At 40.6% G+C, this 25,590-nt stretch overlaps 1 protein-coding gene across 4 annotated transcripts in view; it reads left to right on the top strand.

Annotated features, from left to right (window-relative positions):
- ITGB6 (integrin subunit beta 6) overlaps positions 1–25,590 on the top strand; it is an 82,728-nt gene that overhangs the window by 30,323 nt on the left and 26,815 nt on the right. For all 4 annotated transcript variants that reach the window (XM_061135011.1, XM_061135013.1, XM_061135015.1 and 1 more), the window contains 3 exons: positions 13,812–13,901; positions 20,346–20,480; positions 20,924–21,341. In XM_061135011.1, coding sequence (XP_060990994.1) covers positions 13,812–13,901; positions 20,346–20,480; positions 20,924–21,341 — 643 coding nt within the window. The remainder of the gene's footprint in view (positions 1–13,811; positions 13,902–20,345; positions 20,481–20,923; positions 21,342–25,590) is intronic.

Genomic DNA, 25,590 nt, shown 5'->3' on the forward strand with positions numbered 1-25,590 from the left:
AAGGGTTGTGTATACAAGTTCACAACCTGATGTGAGCTGGGGTAGAAGGGGATGGAGTGGGAAAGGTAGGCTAAAACCAAACTCCTCAGTCTTGAAAGTCAAGGAAAGTAAGCATAGTGTTATTCCATGGGTAGGAGGTATTAGAAAACACCACATTTGTTGTTGAGCAGAAAACAGATGTCACAGGTATATGATAGATTGAGGATCCCGTATGGATTGGGTGTGTACAGTTTTAAAATCATGGCACCTTTATTTTCCAAATTGCCAAAGCTCTTCCTGGAAACCTCCTCCAGACAACAAGGATGATGTGGACAGGCCATTCTATACCAGGCATTCTTAAACTTTAGCTCTCATTAAAATCACCTAAAAACTTTCTCAAAAACCCAAGGCCTGGGCCACACTGTGATCCAATTAAATCAGTATCTCAGGAGACCCAAGCATCAATATTTTTAAGCCTCCCTTGGTATCTCCAGTCACCCAAAGAGTCTGTTAAAATATAGAATTTGATTTAGGAAATCTGGGCTGGGACCTAAGATTTTACATTCTTTTGTTTCCTTTAAAAAAAATTGGCATGTAACTGACATATAACATTATATTAGTGTCAGATATGTGACATAATTCAGTATTTCTATACACTGCCCATGGGGTTCACCACAATAAGTGTAGTTAATGCTGTCACCATACATAGTGACCAGGTTTTTTTTCTTATGATGGAAACTTTTTTGTTTTTTAAACTTTTTATTTTGTATTGGGGTATGGCCAATTCTGTCAAAAATGACAGAATGATCTCTGTTCAATTCCAAGGCAAACCATTCAATATCACAGTACACCAAGTCTATGCCCCAACCAGTAATGTTGAAGAAGCTGAAGTTGAATGGTTCTGTGAAGACCTAAAGATGTTTTAGAACTAACATCCAAAAAAGATGTCCTTTTCATTATAGGGAACTGGAATGCAAAAGTAGGAAGTCAAGAAACACCTGGAGTAACAGGCAAATTTGGCTTTGGAGTATGGAATGAAGCAGGGCAAAGGCTAATAGAGTTTTGCCAAGAGAATGCACTGATCATAGGAAACACCCTCTTCCAACAACACAAGAGAAGACTCTGTACATGGACATCACCAGATAGTCAACACCAAAATCAGATTGATTATATTCTTTGCAGCCAAAGGTGGAGAAGCTCAATACAGTCAGCAAAAACAAGACCAGGAGCTGACTGTGGCTCAGATCATGAACTCCTTATTGCCAAATTCAGACTTAAATTGAAGAAAGTAGGGAAAACCACTAGAACATTTAGGTATGATCTAAATCAAATCCCTTATGATTATACAGTGGAAGTGAGAAATAGATTCAAGGGGTTAGATCTGATAGACAGAGTGTCTGATGAGCTATGAACAGAGGTTTGTGATGTTGTACAGGAGACAGGGATCAAGATTATTCCCAAGAAAAAGAAATGCAAAAAAGCAAAATGGCTGTCTGAGGAGGCCTTACAAATAGCTGTGAAAAGAAGAGAAGCAAAAAGCAAAGGAGAAAAGGGAAAATATACCCATTTGAATGCAGAGTTCTAAAGAATAGCAAAGAGAGATAAGAAAGCCTTCCTCAGGGAACAATGCAAAGAAATAGAGGAAAACAATAGAATGGGAAAGACTAGAGATCTCTTCAAGAAAATTAGAGATACCAAGGGAACATTTCATGCAAGGATGGGCTCAATAAATGAGAGAAATGGTATGGACCTAACAGAAGCAGAAGATGTTAAGAAGAGGTGGCAAGAATACACAGAAGAACTATACAAAAAAGATCTTCATGACCCACATAATCACATTGGTGTGATCACTCACCTAGAGCCAGACATCCTGGAATGTGAAGTCAAGTGGGCCTTAGGAATCATCACCACGAACAAAGCTAATGGAGGTGATGGAATTCCAGTTGAGCTATTTCAAATCCTCAAAGATGATGCTGTGAAAGTGCTGCACTCAATATGCCAGCAAATTTGGAAAATGCAGCAGTGGCCACAGGACTAAAAAAGGTCAGTTTTCATTCCAATCCCAAAGAAAGGCAATGCCAAAGAATGCTCAAACTACTGCACAATTACACTCATCTCACACAGTAGCAAAGTAATGCTCAAAATTCTCCAAGCCAGGTTTGGAGATATGTGAACTGTGAACTTCCAGATGTTCAAGATGGATTTAGAAAAGGCAGAGGAACCAGAGATCAAATTGCCAACATCCTTTGGATCATTGAAAAAGCAAGAGAGTTCCAGAAAAACATCTATTTCTGCTTTATTGACTATGCCAAAGCCTTTGACTGTGTAGATCACAATAAACTGTGGAAAATTCTGAAAGAGATAGAAATACCAGACCACCTGACCTGCCTCTTGAGAAATCTGTATGCAGGTCAGGAAGCAACAGTTAGAACTCGACATGGAATAACAGGCTGGTTCCAAATAGGAAAAGGAGTACCTCAAGGCTGTATATTGTCACCCTGCTTATTTAAATTATATGCAGAGTACATCATGAGAAATGCTGGGCTGGAAGAAGCACAAGCTGGAATCAAGATTGCTGGGAGAAATATCTATAACCTCAGATATGCAGATGACCCCACCCTTATGGCTGAAAGCAAAGAAGAACTAAAAAGCCTCTTGATGAAAGTGAAAGAGGAGAGTGAAAAAGTTGGCTTAAAGCTCAACATTCAGAAAACTAAGATCATGGCATCCGGTCCCATCACTTCATGGCAAATAGATGGGGCGACAGTGGAAACAGTGACAGACTTCATTTTTTTGGGCTCCAAAATCACTGCAGATGGTGACTGTAGCCATGAAATTGAAAGATGCTTACTCCTTGGAAGGAAAGTTATGACCAACCTAGACAGCATATTAAAAAATAGAGACATTACTTTGCCAACAAAGGTCTGACTAGTCAAAGCTGTGGTTTTTCCAGTAGTCATGCATGGATGTGAGAGTTGGACTATAAAGAAAGCTGAGCACCAAAGAACTGATGCTTTTGAAGTGTGGTGTTGGAGAAGACTCTTGAGAGTCCCTTGGACTGCAAGGAGATCCAACCAGTCAATCCTAAAGGAAATCAGTCCTGAACATTCATTCTAAATACTGATGTTGAGGCTTAAGCTCCAATACTTTGGCCTCCTGATGTGAAGAACTGACTCATTTGAAAAGACCCTGATGCTGGGAAAGATTGAGGGCAGGAGGAGAAGAGGACAACAGAGGATGAGATGGTTGGATGGCATCACCGACTCAATGGACTTGAGTTTGAGTAAACTCCGGGAGTTGGTGATGGACAGGGAGGCCTGGCATGCTGCAGTATATGGGTTCGCAAAGAATCAGACATGACTGAGTGACTGAACTGAACTGATAGCCAATTAACAATAATGTGATAGTTTTAGGTGAACAGTGAATGGACTCAGCCATACATATATACGTATCTATTCTCTAAACTCCACTCCCATGACAGGAACTTTTAAGATTTATTCTCTTCAGTTCAGTTCAGTCACTCAGTCATGTCCGACTCTTTGCGACCCCATGAATCACAGCATGCCAGGCCTTCCTGTCCATCACCAACTCCTGGAGTTTACTCAAACTCATGTCCATTGAGTTGGTGATGCCATCCAATCATCTCATCCTCTGTCGTCCCCTTCTCCTCCTGCCCCCTATCCCTCCCAGCATCATGGTCTTTTCCAATGAGTCAACTCTTTGCATGAGGTGGCCAAAGTATTGGAGTTTCAGCTTCAGCATCAGTCCTTCCCATGAACACCCAGGACTGATCTCCTTTAGGATGGACTGGTTGGATCTCCTTGCAGTCCAAGGGACTCTCAAGAGTCTTCTCCAACACCACAGTTCAAAAGCATCAATTTATTCTCTTAGCAACTTTCAAATATGCAATGTGAAATGAAAGTCGTTCAGTCATGTCTGACTCTTTTGCAACCCCATGAACTACACAGTCCATGGAATTCTCCAGGCCAGAATAATCAAGTGGGTAGCTGTTCCCTTCTCCAGGAGAATCTTCCCAACCCAGGGATCTAACCCAGGTCTCCCATAGTGCAGGTGGATTCTTTACCATCTGAGCCACCAGGGAAACCCCAAATATGCAATACAGTATTATTAACAATAGTTACCATACTATGTCTTACATCCCATGACTTATTTATTTTATAACAGGACATTTTTAACTTTTGACTCCTTCATCTATTTCACCCATACCCCCTCCGTCTTACTCTGGCAACCACCAGTCTGTTCTCTGAATCTATGACTCTGGCTTGTTTGTTTTGATTTATGTGTTTGTTTTAGATTCCATATTTGTAAATGAAATTGTATGGTATTTGTCTTTTTCTGACTTTTTAACTTAGCATAATGCCCTCAAGGTCCACTCATGTAGCAAATGGCAAGATCTTTTTTTAATTCCCGAGTAATATTCCACTATATGTGTATACAACATCTTCTTTATCCATTCATTCATTGATGGGCACTTAGGTTGCTTCCATATCTTAATTATTGTAATAATGCTGCAGTGAACACGAGGTGCATGTATCTTTTCAAATTAGTGTTTTTATTTTCTTTGGATAAATACCCATAAGTGGAATTGCTAGATCATATGGTAGAAATAATTCCATGCATGTGTGGTCAATCAATCTATGATGAAGGAGGCAAGCATATACAAGGGGAAAAGGACAGTCTCTTCAATAAATGGTTCTGGGAAAACAGGATGTCCACATATGAAAGAATTAAAGTAGACCACTGTCTTCTACCATACACAAAAATTAACTCAAGATGGATGAAAGACTTGAATGTGAGGACCTAAAACTATAAAACTTCTAGAGGAAAACATAGGTAGTAAGCTACTCTTGACATCAGTCTTGGCAGTAATCATTTGGACCTGACTTCCAAAGCAAAGGCAACAAAAGCAAAAGTGAACAAGTGGGACTACATCCAACTAAAAAGCTTCTACGTAGCAATGGAAACCATCAGCAAAATGAAAAGGCAGCCAAAGAATTGAAGAAGAGTATTTGCAAACCATATTCCTGATAAAGGGTTAATATCTGAAATATATTTTTAAAACTCATACAATTCAATAGGTTTTTTTTAAAATCTGATTTTAAAATGGACAGGGGGCTTGAATAGATATATTTCTAAAGAAGACATGACCAACAGGCACATGATAAGATACTCAACATCAGGAAATGCAAATTATCAGGAAAACGCAAATCTAAACAACAATATTACCTCACACCTGTTAGAAATAGCTATCATTAAAAAGACAAGAAATAAGTATTGGCGTGGTGGTAGAGAAAAGGGAACCCCTGTGCATTGTTGGGGAGAATGTAAACTGGTGCAGCCACTATGGAAAAGAGTATAGCGTTTTGCCAAAAAGTTAAAAAAACCAATGAGATTTTGCATCTCTCAGAAGGTTCCGATGCTACTGGTCTACCCCAAGCCTCCTCTTTGAGGAGAGTGGGCCATTAGGTCTTTAGCAGTCCTCATCTACCCAGACACCTGCTTTCTATTTTTTGGTCCCTTCATTGTGTTCCTACCAGTCATCCTTCAAGTTCTATTACCTGCTTTTTGGTCTGCAAAGCACATAGGCTGCTAGCTACTGAACCCAACGTGTCTTCCAGCTTTAAAAGAAGCTTTCCAAAGCTCTGGGACTTGCATCCGCAATCCCTCCAAAAAAGCAGGCTACCCTTATTAAGAGAAGGTCTGAAGTATCCTCAGGAACAAATATTCAGGGTCACCCCTTTGTTCTCCCCGCCTCCATTCTCCAGTGGCTCTCTGTGCATTTGTTTGTCTCAGAACAGTCACGCACGGTGGGCCCATTCGTCTCCCCTTATCGCTCTGTGACTGCTGCCTAGCACTCGTTCAGCTGAGCACTGTGGCTTCTCGGCTGACAAGATAATTACATTCCTGGGCAGACAGGGAGAAACAGTGGGAGTGCTCAAAAGTTCCGAAGCCGACTACCTAGTCATTGCTGGTGCAGACTTCAAGATCAAGCACCTGATCTAATTAGCACACCCCCACCCCTGCCCGCCAGATTGTGGAAAGCTGACAATTAAAAGCCTGAAGGCAAAACGGGTATCACGCAACTGAGAGATAGACATTCACGCTACCTTGTGCCAGAAACAATTACGTATTCTTTTTGGAATCTTCAGTGTCCTAGTAACACAGTCGAGCCTTGGGGTAAACTTTTGCATAATACTGGGAGCCCTGCTTTACCATAATGAACAGGAGAATAAAATCTCACAAGAACGAAAGACCTCTTGGGAAGAAATCCTTCTGATTACCTTCAGAAGGCCTTATTTCAGACAAACCAGCTGGCCCCTCGCTCTGGAAGAAGCACACTGACTGACAAAAGCAAGCCTCCATCCACAAAGAGCTGTTTTCCTTTGGCCAGATAAATAGTGCAATACAGTCTACAGGGAAAAAAACATGTTTTTTGCCTCGATGGTTTCATGACTTCGTACATTTCTTTCAAGATGTAGCCTTCAATTTGAAAGCGATTACAGCCACAATGCTTTCTCTTCCTTTCTTTCTACTTTGAGTAGGAAAGTGTTCTATAATCTCTAAGCCCCTACATATATAAGTATCAGCCATTATTTTCTTAACTTTCTAATGAGATCCCCCTTGATGGCTGTTGGCATTTGCACAGTGAGCAAGGGGAGCTGAGCGAGCACTGGCTTTGAAGTCAAGATCTGTTTCTACCATGTATTAGTTCTGTGACCAGGTAAGGTACTCACTTCTCCAGCTAAAATGAAGGCTTAAAATCTTTAAAGGTTAAAGAAATCAAAAGAGCCCTAGCAGAATGTTATGGGTTGAATTATGCCCTACCCCCAACCCCAAAAATATGTTAAAGTCCTAATATCTAGTACCTCAATGTGACCTTGTTTGGAAATAGGGCCTTGCGGGTGTAGTTAGTTAAGATGAGGCCATACCTCAGCAGGATGGATCCAGTAAGACTGGTGGTCTTAGAGAGAAGCAGAAGAGCAAGCACCAAGAGACAATGGAGGCAGATTTGGAGTAATAATCTACAAGTCAAGGAAAGCCACGAACAATCAACAACCACCAGGAGCTAGAAAGAGGCAAGGATAAGATTCTCCTCAACTGGTTACAGGGGGAGCATGAGACACTTACTCTCAGACATCTGGCCCCTAGAACTGTGAAACAATTTTTGTTTGTTGTAAGCCACCAAGTTTGTGGTACTTGGTACCAGCAGCCCCAGGAAGCAAATGCATCCAGCTAATTTAGGCTTATTCACTAACTTCTCTCTGGCTCACCAATGATGTCACTAGACCAGAAGAACCATTTCCAGGCACATACTGTCAGTGGTCTGGTCAAGAGAGCTAACTTCAGGGCAGAGCATGACAGGTGGGTCTAACTCAACTACTTCCTGGCTGGTTGGCCTTGGGCGAGTTAACTACTCTCTGGGCCTCACTATCTTTTTATAATAATGGATATTATTACAGATAATAATGGTACCTAAGTACAGTAATAGAGCTTCTGTGGAAATCTAAATAGATGACACTGTCAGGTAGGAACGTCAATGCCCCTTATTCTCTTGCAGATCATAGTAGTTCAGTGTACCAGGCAAATTCTGGTGCCTTTATCCCCCTGAGCACTGTACGCTCATCACTCCAGACCAGCGAGCCATGTGGAACTGAGGAGACAAAGAACAATAGGATTCCCTCCTCAGCACTCCTGCAACTTCCCTGAGGCCCATCCAGAGTCCTCAAAACAACAGATTCTCCAGGAGTCTTGAGTTTCTGAGGATGCAGGCGCCAAATGCAGAAGGTGCTTAGAGATGTCAGGAAGCTAGCTAGGACCTCCCCATCCTTTCACAAGGTCCCCTGAATTAGTAACTGCAGCTTAGGTGGGCTCCGTCCTGAAACCAACTCCTGTGAAAGGTGTGAGATTAACAAGCAAGTCAGACTATTCTATGAATGCCGAGGAGTTTGCCCAGTGTACACCTCCCTTAGCCCCACCCCCCAGGTAGAAGGAATCCTGGTAGGAGTTAATTATTCCCTGTGGCCAACACCCAAAAGATCTGAGACTACTTCAGAATTACTGGCACTTTCTCCAATTTAGGTGACATCTTGCTTCCCAGGTGGCGCTAGTGGTATAGAACCTGCCTGCCAATGCAGGAGACAAGAAAGATGCCAAATTCAATCCCTGGGTTGGGAAGATCACTTGGAGGGGAGCATGGCAACCCACTCCAGTGTTCTTGTGTGAGAAATCCCATGGACAGAGGAGCCTGGAGGGCTATGGTTCACAGGGTCACAAAGAGTCAGATGCGACTGAAGTGACTTAGCACGCATGCATTGATTACCACCGAGAAGCACTGTCTTGACGACAACAGAATTTTTGCCTCTCTGTGCATTTTCTCATCTCAGAACACCCATATACCATGGGTTTGTTTCTGCTGTGTGGATGTACCTAAGAGCAGAACTGCTAGGTCAAGTTCAGCCATAATAACGACTGCCAGTTTTCCAAAGTGATGGTACCAATCTAGACTCCTGTGGGAAGTACGTGCGGGCACCGTCAGTTTTTTCAATTGTAGCCATTGTACTGCGTGCACCCTGGCATCTCATTGTGGTTTCCATTTGTATTTATCTAATGATTAATGATGCTGAACACTTTTCATATATTCTTTTGCCTCTTATACACACACACATATATATATATATATACTATATATATATATATATTTTGTTGTTGTTGTTTGTTTAAACTAAAAGAGGTCGTTTCCTTGATGGTGTATAGGAGTTGTTTGGACATTCTGGTACTGAATCAGATTCGTGTGTTATAGATACTTTCTCCCACTCAGTGGTTTCTTCTCACTCCCTTAAAGGCATCTTTTCAGAGCAGAAATTCTTAAATTTATTTATCTGTCTTTTCCTTTATAGGTCATGCTTTGGTGTAGGGCATGAAGTGATCTCTCCTGACTTCTATCTATAGTGAGAAAAGTCAAAACAGTGGATGGGCTTTTAGAGGAGGTGTAATGACCTGGTGGTTCAAATGGTAAAGAATCTGCCTGCAATGCAAGAGATGTGGGTTTGATTCCTGGATCAGGAAGATCTCTTAGAGAAGGGATTGGCAACCCACTCCAGTATTCTTGCCTGGAAAATCCCATGGAGAGAAGAACCTGGTGGGCCACAGTCCATAGGGTCGCAAAGGGTGACTGACACTATTGCTTTCTTTTTTTTTTTTGTTTCACAATGACTGGGAGGTAGTTAGTACAAGGGAGGATTCTAGGGGCTGACTGTGTTCTATTTCTTGATCTTGGTAGTTACACTTGCTTGTTTACTTTTTAACTATTCAGTGAAATATATACTTATTCCTTGTACATTGTGTATATGTGTTATACAGCTACTAAAGTTGTGAGAGAGGGAGAGAGAAAATGCACAAACAGGAGCCACTAATGAAAGAGATTTTAAGATAATGACCCAAAAAAAATACTGTGAAAGACTAGATAAAAATATTTGTAAACAGTATATATAAGCTCATAGATTCTTAATCTTACAAGCCAACCTTGTAATAAATATATTTTAGCAGGAAAACATTTAGTAGGTATAGTTAAAGAATAAGAACAGTGGCATTGGTTAATCATATAATGTCGAAAATAAACAGGGCTGAGTGTAAAATCCCTCCATATTAATGAGGCTCCACAGAAAGAGTTAAGCAAGCACAGAGCCTGAAGAGAAGCAGCAGGTTGCTCTGAATATTTGGTTTTACAAATTCTTTATTAAAATGCTACTAGCAGATAGATGGCAAGTTGACTTCCGACTTCTCACCCTCTGCTGTGTGCATGCTAAGTCACTTCAGTCATGTCTGATTCTCTGCGACCCCATGGACTGTAGACTGCCAGGCTCTTCTGTCCATGGGATTCTGCAGGCAAGAATACTGGAGTGGGTTGCCATGACTTCCTCCAGGGGATCTTCCCGACCCAGGGATTGAACCTGCATCTCCTCTGCCTCCTACACTGGCAGAGGGTTCACTAGCGCCAGTGGGGAAGCCCCCTTCCTCCGCTAAGGAACATTATAGTGTGGTCTGTACAAAATGGTGGCCGATGAGCCTGAGGTGGTGAGGGACCCACAACACAACAGCAGAAATGTCACAAGAGAAGGATATAAGGGTCCAGGAGAGTCACCACCAAAGGCAAAAACCCAATCACGATGTCCAGCAAGGATATAGCTAATAATAAACCATATCGCAGAACAGAGCCAGGCTCTGAACCTGAAGATGAGCGCTAACCCATAGGAAGTGCCATCAGAGCAGTAGTGGCAGTCCGTTCGGGAGCCGTCTCTCCCAAGGAGAGGACAGCAAGAGAGCATCAAAAGCAGCCAAGGGGCAGCCAAGGTCCTCAGCCCAAGTCTCTGAGGAGAATAACAACCCGAAAGCCTATCCATGGTGACCTGGGGTGGCAGGTGAGTGGATCTGCACTTCCTCTGCCCTCAGGCAAGCACCAGAGCACACCTGATGGCCAGTTCCGGCAGTCAGACACCAGAGGCCCTGAACTTAGAGACACTCTCTGAGAGGACCCTGATATGTGCAGGTGTGAACTCAGGCATGGTCCTCTGAAGGCTTTGATGCCTGCCGGCTAAATCACCCTTTGTCCTTGTCTTATCCTCTACCCTTGACAGACAGGAGATTTCCAGGGAGCAAATGGAGACTGTTGGACAAATAAATTTTTTCTGAGATGGGGGCAAAGTGAGCCAAAAAGAAAAAAATAGGGCTTGATGAAGGAAGTCAAGAAAACGAAGGTGAGCAGAAAAAGCCAACCTTGCAAATACGAATGAGAAAAGCAACCTCAGGAACTCCTGGGTGGCACGGTGGTGAGGAAGGGGAGCAAATCCATAATTAGGAAAATCCATGGACAGATAACAGGGATCACAAGCCCAGGAAATTCAAGCCCAAACAGAGAAGTCTGCATATCTAATCAGCTCATACAACCTTGTGTTTTCAGAGTTCACCATTTCTAATATCCAAGAGTTCTCTTTCCCAATCACACTGCTATAATTTTTCACATCCAGGCATGCAAAATCACCCTTTTTCTAACATTAAACATGTTTAATCAGGACAATTTATAATAGCACTTTAGAGTTTTAGTAAAAGAGAGGCATTTGATACATGATATTTACAGTAATCATAATACTACAAGATTTAAAGTGTAATTTTTTTTTACAGTGTTAGATCAGAAAGCCAAATTGCCCACGTCCTTAGTTAGTTATTTGCACTGCTTTTACAGGGAATCAGCATCCAGAAATTAATTAATAGTCTTCCTCTCCACAATGATCAGTGTCATGCCTGGGAACTGCTAGCTGCCAACTCCTTTGTACCCTTGCTCTAGTGGCAATCAGCAAATGCTATTAACGTTAAACTACTTGTCCTAATAGCCGAAAGTCAGATGTCATACACAGGCAGGATCATAATTATACTTTAGGAAGTGGATGGATTTGGCTTTGTTAACCAAGAATTAACTCCAAATCTGGAGGCCACTTGAACTAGTGCTTCTAGAAAATATTCATTATATATTGGCCTTGGAGATCCCAGGACATTTTTCAAGGATAACAGCTTCATGCAGAGCTAAGGGCCTTGGAATTCTTTGTCAAATGACTCTGAACCTTTCTTTGTCAAGCTCTAAAGATTTTTCTCCACCTTCTCTTCTGGGACCAGTCAAATTTACACACATTCCAGCTCCACTTGAGTGAAATCCAAGTTCCCATTTAGGCATTTGCTGCTAACCACAGTTCTCATGCTTCATGGCCCTTTTGACATGTGTTTATTTGAAAAGGTAAGTTGATGAACCGGTGCCTTCCTCATGTTTGACAAGTTCTACCTGACTTGGGGAAACCAAAGGAGGCCCCATTCAACAAGCAGTGATGGGGAGACCCAAAGTAACTCAAGGGATGTTACCTGGATGATTACCCACAGCCCCTTCAATAATAAAATGTAGATCAAAGCAGGTAGACAACTGATACTCTTAAGAGTTCAGATTTCCATCCTCTTCAAACTTAAACACAATCACAAATGGTAAAATAAGTAAAACAAACCCCACAAATTAAAACCAAAGCTCACTTTCCCATATACAGGGAGTAGAAGGTTTGGATTTAACCTGGATGCCCACCTCTAGTGAGGGACCTCCTACCACTCCTTGGTGTGCCAACATCAGCTAGGCTTCATTTGTTCCTCTCTTTGATTCCCTTTGTCTTGATTTATTTATTTATATAGCATCATGATTATAATTAATAACAAAAATTAATGTAATTTGTGCTCAGTTACTTCAGTTGTGTCCGACTCTTTTCGACCCTTTGGACTATAGCACACCAGGCTTCTCTGTCCATGGGATTTTCCAGGCAAGAATACTGGACTGGGTTGCTATGCCCTCCTCCAGGGGATCTTCTTAATCCAGGAATCAAACGCATGTCTTCTGTGTCTTCTGCATTGCACCAGATTCTTTACTGCTGAGCCACTGGGGAAGCCCCAATTCCAATTTAGTTTTGTGCATTTTTTTTAACTACTTACATGAGATAGGGTGTTACTATGTTTGAACCTTAGGAAATGCCCTAAATTCTTCACTCAAAGCTTATTTCTCTTTTTTCCCTACAATTATAATAAATTCAGCCATTTAATTTCACAGCACACAAATACTTTAGAAGAGAACAGCTGACAAAATGAGTGATTGTTTCTCCTTGATATAGCACAGCATATTAGGCCTACTTAATAGATATTGTTGAATGCAATAGTAAATGAATGAATGACTTGGTAGGAGAGTGATACCTTACAGCTTAACAAGAAGACAGAAACTATTTAAAAACAAATAAAAGAAACAAAAGCATAGAGGGTGGGGTCCATTTGGTAAGGGTGTGATCTGTCTCTAAATTTTAGAAGTCTTTGATGATTATAGAGTTATAGTTAATATTGATAAGTATGACTATTTAGTCAAGAAAAATGTCAAGGTATGCTTGAATGTCTTAATTTAAGAAGACAGAAGTCTGTCCTATATATTTTAGGAAAATTTTTGTTTGAAAATAGTTTTAAAGCGTAAACTTAAGGAAGGGATAATTTTCAGCAGTCTAGAAAATTGCTTTCTTTGCAATGCTTCATTCCTTAGCCATGTTTGATACCTGAAGGGATGAAGATGAAAGTGAATTCTCCTCTGGTGGGAATGACATCTCAGGGGAAGAAATGTACATGGGGAATGCAGACGGTTTAGACCTAAGTGCTGATTCACACAATCCTGATGAGTGAGGAGCGATTCCAACCAACTCCAGGACTGTGCTGACATCCCTAAGAGACTACTCATTACTGCTAGGAAAGGAGGAGTTAACAGCAAGCATTCAAACAATTCACTCCTTTGCTCTACCAAGCAACTGACAATGACTGTGAGGGACTCGAGGGACTCGGAGACCCAAGCCTTAGTTTCTGCAATGCTACAAAAAAAAAAAAAAAAAGAGGACAGTTCCTGGTAGTGAGCTCAGAACTTTTTAGAAGAAGGATGTTCCCCAAATCAAAAATGTTATATACATATTATTTCTATTTGAGACTTAACTCTTGCTGTGATGTCAGTTACAGCCCTAGACTAAGGCCACCACAGACATTAGATTTCCCCAGCAGCCACTCTGGCCATTTCCTTTCCTGCTTGAGCTCAGGAAGCAGCACGAGGCACAGCTACAGTTTCGGGACAAATGCCGTTTATTATCAGGAAGCTGTTTCTCCCGGCCAGTTAGAGGTGATCTCAACCAGTAGTTTGAACCCCACACTTAATGCTTCTCAGTTACAGTGAGCAAAGATTGACTGACTTGTTTGTTTGTTTACAGAATTATGCAAAACTCATTCCTGGAGCTACAGTAGGGGTACTTCAGAAGGACTCTGGAAACATTCTCCAGCTGATCATCTCAGCTTATGAAGTAGGATATTTTACTGTTGGGGTCTTTTTGCATTTATTTGATGTTTAAAAACTAAGATGTTTTAGGTGGTTAAATGCACTCTCCTTTGTTGGTAGAGATAGTGCTTATCCAAAGAAAATCTCTCTGCGTTAATGCAGCCAAAATGTAAATTTTGCTCACTTTATTTGCAGATATTTTTCCCAGAAGGTGGGGCAGAAGGTAGAAAACTCATAAACCTGAGTTGTTTTTATAGTAATAACCAATAGCGGCATTGTCACCTGCAGAATTTTAATTCTACTGAAAAGGCTTCATGAGTCATACAATTAAGCTTTCCTCTTCTCTGCCTAAAAAAACACAAAACTGTTTAGATTGCCAATGAATAACAGCTATGAGAACTAACTCCACAGGCTTAATGAGGCTACATCATAACTCAAGGGAAAACACAGCACCGCACATCAGGAACACCACTTTGTAGATTCTCTGCTTTGAGGAATCAGGGAAATTTTCTATTAGTGTTACATCATATAAATACATTTTTAACTTTTTTTGCCTTGTCTTTGTAAATTAGTGCCTGAGGACAGAATTCTTCCCTTAAAATAAGATACATACCTACAGGGTTGCTATGTTTTCTCTCTTTGTCTCCATTTCATAACCCAATCAACAGTGGGTGGCCTGTTGCTAACTCTTTTTATTTTGGTTCCTAAATATCACTATCAGCCCCTCTTTTGCTTTTCCTTACAAAGAAGCAAGCACACATACACACACAAAGATGAAGTCCTACATTAGCACAGGAATGAAAAAAATAACATTTTATAAAGCAGTAAAGCTCTAATATTTGCTCCAAATGTCAGTTGCATAATAACAAATGAATAAAATGCTAATTTTTGATGTTTTAAAATTACAAATAAGTGCTACATATGCACTGTATAACAATACTTAGCATATACAGAACCAGTGTTCCCTGACATTTCAGAATCATCTGGAAGGTTTTTTTAAAATAGGTGTGTCTAGATTCCTTTCACAAATGTCTTAGGGGAACTTTAAGTGGAGGAAGAGCAACATATTTTAAGAAACTCCCCACCTCAGTTTTTTTTTTACATCACCCCACCAATTTTGAGACTCTAACAGGGAAAAGCAACGTATTTTTTTCTCAAATACATTTTCTCAAAGAATAAAACACAGATGGTTCATTAAAGCTATGAGATGAGGGTGTTTTTAATTCATATCCTCAGAAACTTCAGTTTTCTTAGCTCACATCAAAAATTAATCACCATGTTAGTTCATGCTTGAAATTCTTCCAGACAGGAAAGCTTGTCAACAAAATACTATAAAAACCTTCCTCCCTCTCAAGCAGTAAAGTTTTAATGTGTAGAATCAAATAAAATCACGTGGCAAACCTTCACTGTGTTAGAACATGCTCAATTTTCTTTAATTCAGGACTCTCAAAAATGCTGGCTACTAGCATCTTCACAGGAGGTAAGCAAATTATAAAACAGTGAATTGTCAAAAATATTTCCTATCCCGTCTGACCAGCCCTGTCCAGGCCTCTGCTTGCTTTGTCAAGGTTTATGTCTCACTTTATGTCCCCAGCCACTCACATAATTTACAGAGTAGTTGAAATTAAGACATCAAACATTAGAAGTGAATCTTGTGTCTATATTTTACTGTCTCAAAATTATGAAGTGTCTATTATTCTTAAATCAAACAATCTTGATCTGGAGTTATGGTTGAAACTCGATGAATCACTATGAAGTATGCAGCAAATCTTGGCACTAGTTCAACTTGTTTTTCTATTGTGTAATTTTTAAATGTGTCCAAAAAGGACATGACTGAGCTACTGAACCGAAATGAACTGAAAAGGACTTTAAAACATGGGGACCCATGGACTGGATTTCTTCCCAACCTAGAAAAAGAGAGAGAAGGAAAGAGACTATACTGAGAGAAAACATAGAAGACTTCTGACTTGTAGTGGGGCAGGGGCAAACAATTTGTGTTTATAATTAGTGACTACAAACTTCAGCTCAGTATTTTACAGTGACATTTAAAAAAAAAAAACCTTAAATACCAGATGTGTAGTCATCTGGCCATCATTTATTACTCTCTTTCCTTCTCTAATCACATAATAAAACTGTTGAAATATTAATGCTCCCAAGGGTAAGCTCCTCGGTTGGCATTTAAGTCCTGGAAGAGAGACGACTTGTTAAAAAAAAAAAGAAAAAGAAATGACTTGTTTTGTTTTGTCTAGCTCATAGTAGATGCTCAATAAATGAGTGAATGAAAAGATGAAACATACAGACATATATTTATGTCCTTGCTTTGGCAAAATCATATTAAAATATTCCTGTTGAAATCTCCAATAGGGTATATTATACCAATGCTGAAATTTCCTTCCTTTTGGTTAGATTATGTTACTCACTACCCCTAACTGCTGTAATCTACAGACTTTCAGGTTATATCCCTCATTTCTCATTTAGTTCACTGTGCCTCTATCTCCAGTGCTACTCCTATCTGATTTTTTAATGATTTCAGCCCATATATACATGGTCCTTCCCATATCCTGGGCTCTCAGTTTCTTGAATTCTGATTCTGAAATGACCTTGTTCCCTTCCCACTTAATTACTTCTTCATATCTTCACTCTCTTGTCATACCTTAAACCTTATCCTTGCCAATAAACACCTCCATAATATCGATTGTGTGCAATCAATTGTCCACTCATCATTTCTAATCTTTTCACCTTCTTCTTGCTAATTCCCCTAATATTATTTCCAGCCCCACTAGGATCTCTAATTAATTGACCATATCTTCTCTGTACAGTTCCTAATCCCTCTGATGTCTTCTCTACCTGGTTCTCCAGTTTAAATTCAATCATTCTGGCCACTCCTTAGATCCACTCTCAACTTCCCTGAACCCTGTTGCTTCTTGAGGTTTTTGGCCAGCTGTAGTCCTGGTCAAATCCTGTCATTCTGCACAGCTGAATGAAAGTGGGAAAAACATACAATCATGCTACCTGGTCTCACTTTAAATTCAGGATCATGGACCTCAAACAGGCCCTCCATGCTGCCTGGCAACCAGGATATATGTTTCTATTAAACATCCAAATGGAGATATCTAGGAGTCAGTTGATATGTTAGTCCAGGTTATTCAGCAGAATAAGCTGGACTTTCCCAAACACACTTCACCAATAGTTTTCTCCTCCTCAACCAATGGTAATTCCATTCTTCACACTGCTAGAGACAAAATGCGTGAAATGATCCTGACTGTTCTCTTTCTTTTACACGTTACACTTAATCCATCAGGAAATCTTGTGGACTCTACCCTCAGATTTATTTAGAATTTGATCCAATCACTGTCGTCTTAGTTGGAGCCATCCTCCTCATTCACCTGAATTATTGCAAAATTTCCTAAATGCTATTTCCTGTTTCTACTTCTGTTTTCCTGCATCCTGCTTTCAACAAAACAGCTAGAATTTTCATTAAAAATATTAACTCCTATCACTTTTCTGTGTGCATGCCTACATGCGTGCCAAGCCGCTTCAGTTGTGTCTGGCTCTTTGTGACCCCATGGACCGTAGCCCACCAGGCTCCTCTGTCCATGGGATTCTCCAGGCAAGAATACTGGAGTGGGTTGCCATGCCCTTCTCCAGGGGATCTTCCTGACTCAAGGATCAAACTCGCCTCTCTTACATCTCCTGCACTGGCAGGCAGATTACCATCACCCTTCTCTAGGTAACCCTAATTGTTTTCTCATTTCTGTAGAGTAACAGTTGAAGTCTATAACATTCCATGAGTACCTTACCAGGGTCCCCTCCACCCCATTACCTCTGAACTCACCTTCTGTTAACTCTGTTCTAGTACAGTGACTCTGCTCTCCTTGCTGTTCTGCTTCCAGACATCAGCCTATCTTTGGACCTTCACATTGGCTGCACCCTCTTCCTGAAACACATTTTCTCACATAAACATGCATGGCTAATTTTCTCTCACTTTCTTGAAACATCACCTTCTTAACAAATCCCACCCTGACCACTTTTAAAAGATCACAGCCTATACCCTCTGCCCACACTCTCTTAATCGTTATTATCCCACCCTAGTTTTTCCTGTAGCATTTATCACCTTCTGGTGCTACATAGTATTCTTATGTATTGTGTGGTTTCCTTTCTGTCCTCCCACACTGGAGTATAAACTCAGTCAAGGGATCAACTATTTCAGAGGTTTTATAGAACAGGGTCCAGTACATAGTGGCCACTCAATAAATATTTTCTGAGTGAATAAACTGGAAATGTAACTAGCTAAGATAAAACAGATTTGCAGGGTTCATTTTAATGCTAAATTGGCAGAATTTGAAATCTTAAGACATGATGTGAATAATCTTTAGGACTGAGAAATGACACTTTAATCTCTGACAAAGACTACATTCTAAAAAGTCAGCCTGTGTCTGTCGGTGGGAGGAGTGATCATGTGGAACAAATAACAAAGCAGGGAAGAGGAGTGACTCAGAATTTACAGTAAGCAGCTTAGAATTATAAGGAAGGTGGGGTCCTCTTAACATACAGTTGACAAATTATACTTCAGGAAAGTTTGAATCCGAATATGCTTTTAAAATTCTATCAATGGAATGTGCCTAGGAAGTCAGATCCTTTTAGAGGAGGTATGACTTAATTCATAGTATTTTACAATTTGTTTTTATTCTGTTTTTAAAAAATAATTTGGTTTTGTCCCCCAAATACAGACTTCTCTTTTACAAAAGAAAGAAGAATAAAGAAGCTCTGAATAATAACAACACTAGCTTTCCCCCAAACTAATAGCTTTCCTTTCCTCTTTTCTTGACAGTCTTTCTCCTGGAAAATGTTGCTTTTATGTCCCTCCTGCAATAACCCACATATCCCATATCTAGTGCTCTCCTTTCTTCACGTTTGTAATCAACCATCTCATTCCTCATCACACCTCAGGCAGGGGTGAATGCAGTCACATGCCAGCTTCCTTGACTCAAATTTTCCTATCCTCTTCTCTAGCCTGTCCTGCACACATCTTCCAGACAGTCTCCCTGCAGTGGTAGTTTCAGTAAATCAGGCCACTGTTTAAAAGCTTCAGGAAATGCTTCCCACAGGTCTTAACTCATCTCTCTAAACTACAGGGCTTTCTGTGGTCGGGTATCTCCCCAGACAGTTGGGGTGCAGGCTTGGGCTGAGCCCCTCTTGTCTCCATTCTGAACCACTCCTGGCACAGAGTTTTCTCTTTTCTGGTCCCCTCACCTGAAATACCATTGTCATCCCCTCCAGCAATCTAAATCCAACACAGCCATTAAGATCCGGTCTTCTAATACTTCGGCCTTCACTGACTACCCTCTTTTCTGAATTCTCCCAAACCCTTACGTATTACACTTTTTTTTTTTCTAATTTAATGGTACACTGACTGACACTGTATGCTAACTGCTTCACTTGACTGCATCTTATTTTTTTCAGCAAGATGATCATCTCGATGGCAGAAATCCTAGCTTATACTCATTTCCCCAGACTTGGCTCTATACTAAAAGTACAAAAGGGACTCTATAAATCCCAGTATTGATTTCAAGGCACATTTTCTCTCACACTTTAGCATCTCCAACATTAGGACACATTTTGATTAGTCACATCTTACCAGTGCTTTCAGTAGAGTGAAAGTCACAACGTAGTTTTCATTTCCTGCACATGTATAACTTGGCAGTAATTGAATGTGTTGTCGTCACTTCAATTCATTCATTATGAATGTGCACTGTTGGTACTATAAGTGTTGAGGACAATCACAATTTTAAAATATCTTCCAAGTTTTCACTATGATTTGATATTGAAAAGTTATTATATATGCGGAAATGTACCAGAACAGAGTAACAGGGAAGCAAATACTGCTATCCGCAAAGCAAGTATTCGTTGTTGGAGGAATGATCTGTATTCCTTTCAGAGTAACAACCAGCTGCATTATGGGACCTAAAAAATGATGATACTTAGAAGACCAGTAAAGAAAGCAATTGTTATATTTTGCTACTGAGATAGAAACAAAAGATTTGCCTTTTATATGACATGCTTGGACTATAATTCATAAGACTGGACTGTAATCCAGTCCCTGCAATTCAGGACTAGAGAAATTTGCCAAACCCTCAAGATGGATAAAATAATTTTTAAATCAATGATGAACTGACAGGTTTAATTCATATGTAGTGCTGAACAATCTCCAAGTATTTTGTCACAGTTTAATTGTGATAAAATAATGGTTAATCTTGTAATGGATGCCATCTTAGATTTGACAAAATATGCTTGTGTGTGTGTGTGTATGTATTACTTGCTTTCTTGCTTGATTGGTGATCTGGTGAATTTCTTTTAGACCAAATTTAATTTTATTCATTTGCTCTTTAACGAACATGATCACAATTCTTCTCTTCTGGCTCTATTTTTTGGTTGTGATCTTGTTCAACTCTTTATGTCTTATCTAAAGGAACTGCGGTCTGAGGTGGAGCTGGAAGTGTTAGGAGACACAGAAGGACTCAACCTGTCATTCACAGCCATCTGTAACACCGGGATCCCCTTTCCACACCAAAAGAAATGCTCTCACATGAAGGTGGGAGACATCGTAAGTAGAGACCAATAAACCATCTGAAAAGTCATTCAGGTGACCTGTCAGAAGCTATCTTAGTGCACGAAAGCTGGACTTTTCCTTTCAAGAATTTCAAAAGCAATTTTCAAAGATTTCCTAATAAATGCTTTTGGGAAAGCTGGTCCCCATGTGCTCTGTATCCTCCAGCACATTTTGATGGCTTGTTGCTCTTGTTTAGTCACTAAGTCATCTCTGACTCTCTTGTGACCCCATGGACTGTAGCCCACCAGGTTCCTCTGTCCATGGGGTCGCCTGGCAAGAACACTGGAGTGGGTTGCCATTTCTTTCTCCAGGGGATCTTCCTGACCCAGGGATCGAGTCCACATCTCCGGCATTAGCAGGCAGATTCTTTGCCGCTGAGCCACGAGGGAGGATCATTTTGGTGATTAGAAGAAGATAATTAGTATTTTCTTTTCCAGGTTTCATTCAACGTGACTGTGAGTTTACCAAACTGTGAGAGAAGGAGCAGGCACATTATCCTCAAGCCCGTGGGGCTGGGGGATGCTCTGGAAATCCTCGTCAGCCCGGAATGCAGCTGTGACTGCCAGAAAGAAGTGGAGGTGAACAGCTCCAAGTGCAACAACGGCAACGGCTCCTTCCAGTGTGGGGTGTGTGCCTGCAACCCTGGCCACATGGGTCACCACTGCGAGTGCGGGGAGGACACGCTGAGCACCGAGTCCTGCAAAGAGGCCCCAGAGCTCCCCTCGTGCAGCGGGAGAGGCGACTGCTACTGCGGGCAGTGTGTCTGCCACCTGTCCTCCTATGGAAACATTTACGGGCCTTACTGCCAGTGTGACAACTTCTCCTGCGTGAGACACAAGGGGCTGCTCTGCGGAGGTAGGCTATGTCCAAATCCACCTTCCTGGGAGACTGTGCAGGTGTCAAGGAGGAGCGTTGCATCCTTGACCCCTGCCACAGCCGCCTGGACATAATAGGTGCTCAATAAATGTTTGCTGACCAACTGAACGTGTTCACCTTTAGACTAAGGTAACCAATCTTCACTTATATTTTTTCTGGCTCTGACATTCCCTAGGGGTAAGATCTCTGCCAACTGAACTTACATCTCTATTATTATTTCCCTGGGGATAAAAGATGGCTTCTTTTTGGTTATTACTCAGATGCCACAAAACTGCATGTAATCAAATTCCATTATCTTCCAGACTATTCTAGATCAGGCTCCTTGTATGTGAACCAACTCTTAAATGCCTATTACTTTGGGAAGATAAGAAGCTAAGCTGCTTAAGGGACACACAGCAAAGGACAAGGGACACAAAAATACTAAATGGTCTTTCAGGACCTTTGTTCACACCACACACATGTTATGTGATATACTAGGTTAGACACTGGGTATAAGCTCAACGGGACTTCCCAGGTGGTGCTAGTGGTAAGAACCTGCCTGCCAGTGCAGGAGACATAAGAGACACAGGTTCAATCCCTGGGTTGGGATCAGCCCCTGGAGGAAGGCATGGCAGTCCACTCCAATATTCTTGCCTGGAAAATCCCATGAACAGAGAAGCCTGGTGGGATACAGTCCATAGGGTAGCAAAGAATCAGACACGACTGAAGCAACTTGGCATGCAGGCATGCATAAGATGAATGAGGACATATGTGAAGAAGGCTATGGAAAGGGTAAAAATGAAAAATTCCTTGGATGTTTTGAGATTGAGAAAAACTATAAATAGCAGAAAAATTTACTTTCTAATATCCCTTCTAGATGTAAAATCACTGTAGTTTAAGAATATGTTACCTATTACATGACTATGATAAAATCATTCTGAGAGATACACATATATATTTAAGTACAGTCTAGTCAGACAAGAATTACAAATGTGTTCATATACTTTTAAATGATACAGATTTGTGTTACAATTGAAAGAGTAACTGACTGCTGAATTTAAGCCCTCACATCTTTTTTTTTTTTTCACAGTGTGTGAGCAGTTAGCTTTTCAAAACAGAAAGCCATTACCTTTAGAGAAAACCAAGCAAGTTATGTTTTCCAACCACAGTGTCAGGAACATATAAAAGAGACTGATTTTCAGAAGAAAAGGCCCAAGAAAAGAAGCCTCTGAGAATCCCAAGCTCTTTGAAAACCATCTGATACCCTTAGAAGTGCGCCTCCGTTTCATTTCTTGGCTTCTGCTATTGCAACAGATTTCTCTGAGGCTGCCTTCGTTCCTTCCCCTTGGAGAGTGAAAAGTTTAGGGTCTGTTCAGACTGAGACACATTTCTCGCCCCTTTCATTCAAAGGTGTTTTTCCTTATCTAATGGGTGTGTTTCCAAACCCACATCAGTCCTTTTTCACAAGATACAGACAGAACACAGCCTGAAGCCAGAGACCGTCACCACGTCTCAGAAAGAATCTATTCAGCAGAACCTTAGATTGCAGTTCTAATAGAAATCTTTAATAAAATATGTGCTCAAGACATTTGAAATTGCCTTTAAAAAAAAAATCCGAAATGTAATAAAATACAGTATAACAGCAATACTGACCCCACCTATATTTCACCCTTTAAACCTGAAGTCAAAGAAATGTAAGGTGGTAGAAATCCTGGGTTGTGTTCAACAACACAGTTCGTCCTAGTGTTTGATGGTCTTTCATTTTATTTTATGTCATGCGTGCAGACAGATATAAATTCAAAGAGTCAGTTTGATCTGTCCATTTGTAGTTCAGACAGTCTGACAATACTGCCTCTTTTTGTATCAGATACAGTGATCACTAAAGAAATTCTATATAGAAAATACAATTATTTCTGCAATGGGACTCAGAAAACTTTACCAATGCCCTTTTCCTTCATCTCTTGGAGTATTCATCTATTCCCCATCCTCAACCATGACTGTTTCTCAAAAGCAATTTTGTATTTAGTAACATCTCAAATGATGTTACTCTGTAACTTTCTCTTTTAGAAGTACAATCAAGTACAAAAAAGTACAAAAGTAAATGAATGGCTTTGGCCTAAATCACCTAACTATTCTCAGCTTTAAATTCAAAGAGTAATGGAATACGTACTATGTGCCTGGCATTGTGCTTAGTGTGGGGGTAAAACTGCTCGTGGCCTGTGGACACACATGCTCTTGATGCAGTTGTTTCCAGCAGCAGCCCGACTATACTACAGCCTCACTTCTCATGTGCGTGTGTGCGTGCTAAGTTGCTTCAGTCTTGTCTGACTCTGCAATCCCATTGACTGTAGCCCAGCAGACTCCTCTGTCCATGGGATTCTCCAGATAAGAATGCTGGAGTGGGTTGCCATTTCCTCCTCTAGGGGATCTTCCCAATCCAGGGATTGAATCTACATCTCTTAGTCTCCTGCATTAGCAGCTGGGTTCTTTACCACTAGAGTCAGCTGGGAAGCCCCCACTCCTCAAGTAAATTTACTTATTTTACAACAAATAGACTCTGCAATGTGTCGCTTTTCCAAAGGGCTATTATCATGATGTTCTTTTCATGCACCTTCTTCCATCCATCTGTAAGATACAGGGCTCCACTGATTTTTTTTTTTTCCCTTGCCCAAATTCCATTAGTCTTTTAAATTTTGATTCTAAGAAACTGGAAACTCCAGCAAACAGCATTATAGAAAAAACTTCCTACCATTGTCCTCTTAGTTATCAGTCAGTGGCGTTCCAGAAAGATCTATCCCTAACAAAAGAGCCTAATAATTTTTCCTTGATCTTTGATTATCATGTTGTTTCTACATGAAGTCATTATAAAGCTACTGTTGTATGAACAGGTACCTTAGATAAGTAGTTGTTTGAGGATATCAATTAACAATTTTTGTGACCCAGTTAATGGTTCTGAAGTCCCAAAGAAAGGAGTTTCTAAATTCTGCAAGGAGCTCTTAGAAGGGTTTTCTAAAATTTCTGCCAAGTAATTTTTATATGGAGGGATATACTTGGGCATTCTCAAAGCCTTTCAAGATGCTCATTTCATTTGCCAATATTTACACACTATATGCATTTTTCAGAATAAACTTTAATATAGTAATCTCTCCCTATCATGAAAGTAAGTTTCCCCCTTTGATAAAGAATAAACAAAAAGCCATTGAAGTTTAGATGACAGTTTACGTATAAAAAGTAAATGAATGGTTTTGGCCTAAATCACCTAACTATTCTTAGCTTTAAATTAATTAGTTCAATTATGAATTAAATAGGTTATGAAATACAGTATTAATGTCATGGATCCAGATAAATTTCAACTCATCTTTCATTAGAAAAGTGTATGTCATATTTTGTCTCTCTCCCTACATATGTGTACACACACACACACCAGCATCAGTCAGAATCTAGCTTCAAAATCTTTGTGGTTTATCATTTGTTCTGGGATTACTTACTCCATGTCTCTTAAGGCCAGGTCATGAAGACAGAAAAGTAACCACCTACTGGACCAAAGTTTACAAGAGAAAACTCAGAATCCTTCTTTCTGCAATGAATATGGTAGCATCTCCAAAAAATGGAAACCTGCCTCACTTGGGATTTCTTTCACATCTGTTTGGTTTTCAGTATAATTACAGGAGTTTTAATACTGCTGGATAATTTTGCTATCAAATTCTTCCTACTGGGTAGTATTTAGGAATCATGACAATAACTTACATTTACACACTGCTTGTGTTTCCCAGGTGGCACTAGTGGTAAAGAACCCAACTGCCAGTGCAGCAAATGTAAGAGATGTGGGTTTGATCCCTGGGTTGGGAAGATCCCCTGAAGGAGGGCGTGGCAACCCACTCCAGTATTCTTGCCTGGAGAATCCCATGGACAGAGGAGCCTGCCAGGCTGCAGTCCAGTGGGTCACAAAGAGTCGGACACAACTGAAATGACTTAGCACAGCACAGCACGGCACACACTGCTTATTTATGGGCCAGGCACTGTTCTAAACACTATTATGTATTATCTCAGATAGTCTTCATAACAGTCCTATGAAGCAGTGCTCTTAATAATCCCTCCTTACCAATGAGTAAACTGAGGCACAGAAGGGTTGAGTGATTTCCCCAACTTTGCCCAGCCCAGAAGTACCAGAGCCAGGACGCAAAGCCGAGCTATCAGCGGCTATGTCTGTGTACCACACACTGTGTACTCATGCACCACCTCCATGCCC

This window comes from Dama dama, chromosome 33 (genome assembly GCF_033118175.1).
Source record: "Dama dama isolate Ldn47 chromosome 33, ASM3311817v1, whole genome shotgun sequence".
Taxonomy (NCBI): Eukaryota; Metazoa; Chordata; class Mammalia; order Artiodactyla; family Cervidae; genus Dama; species Dama dama.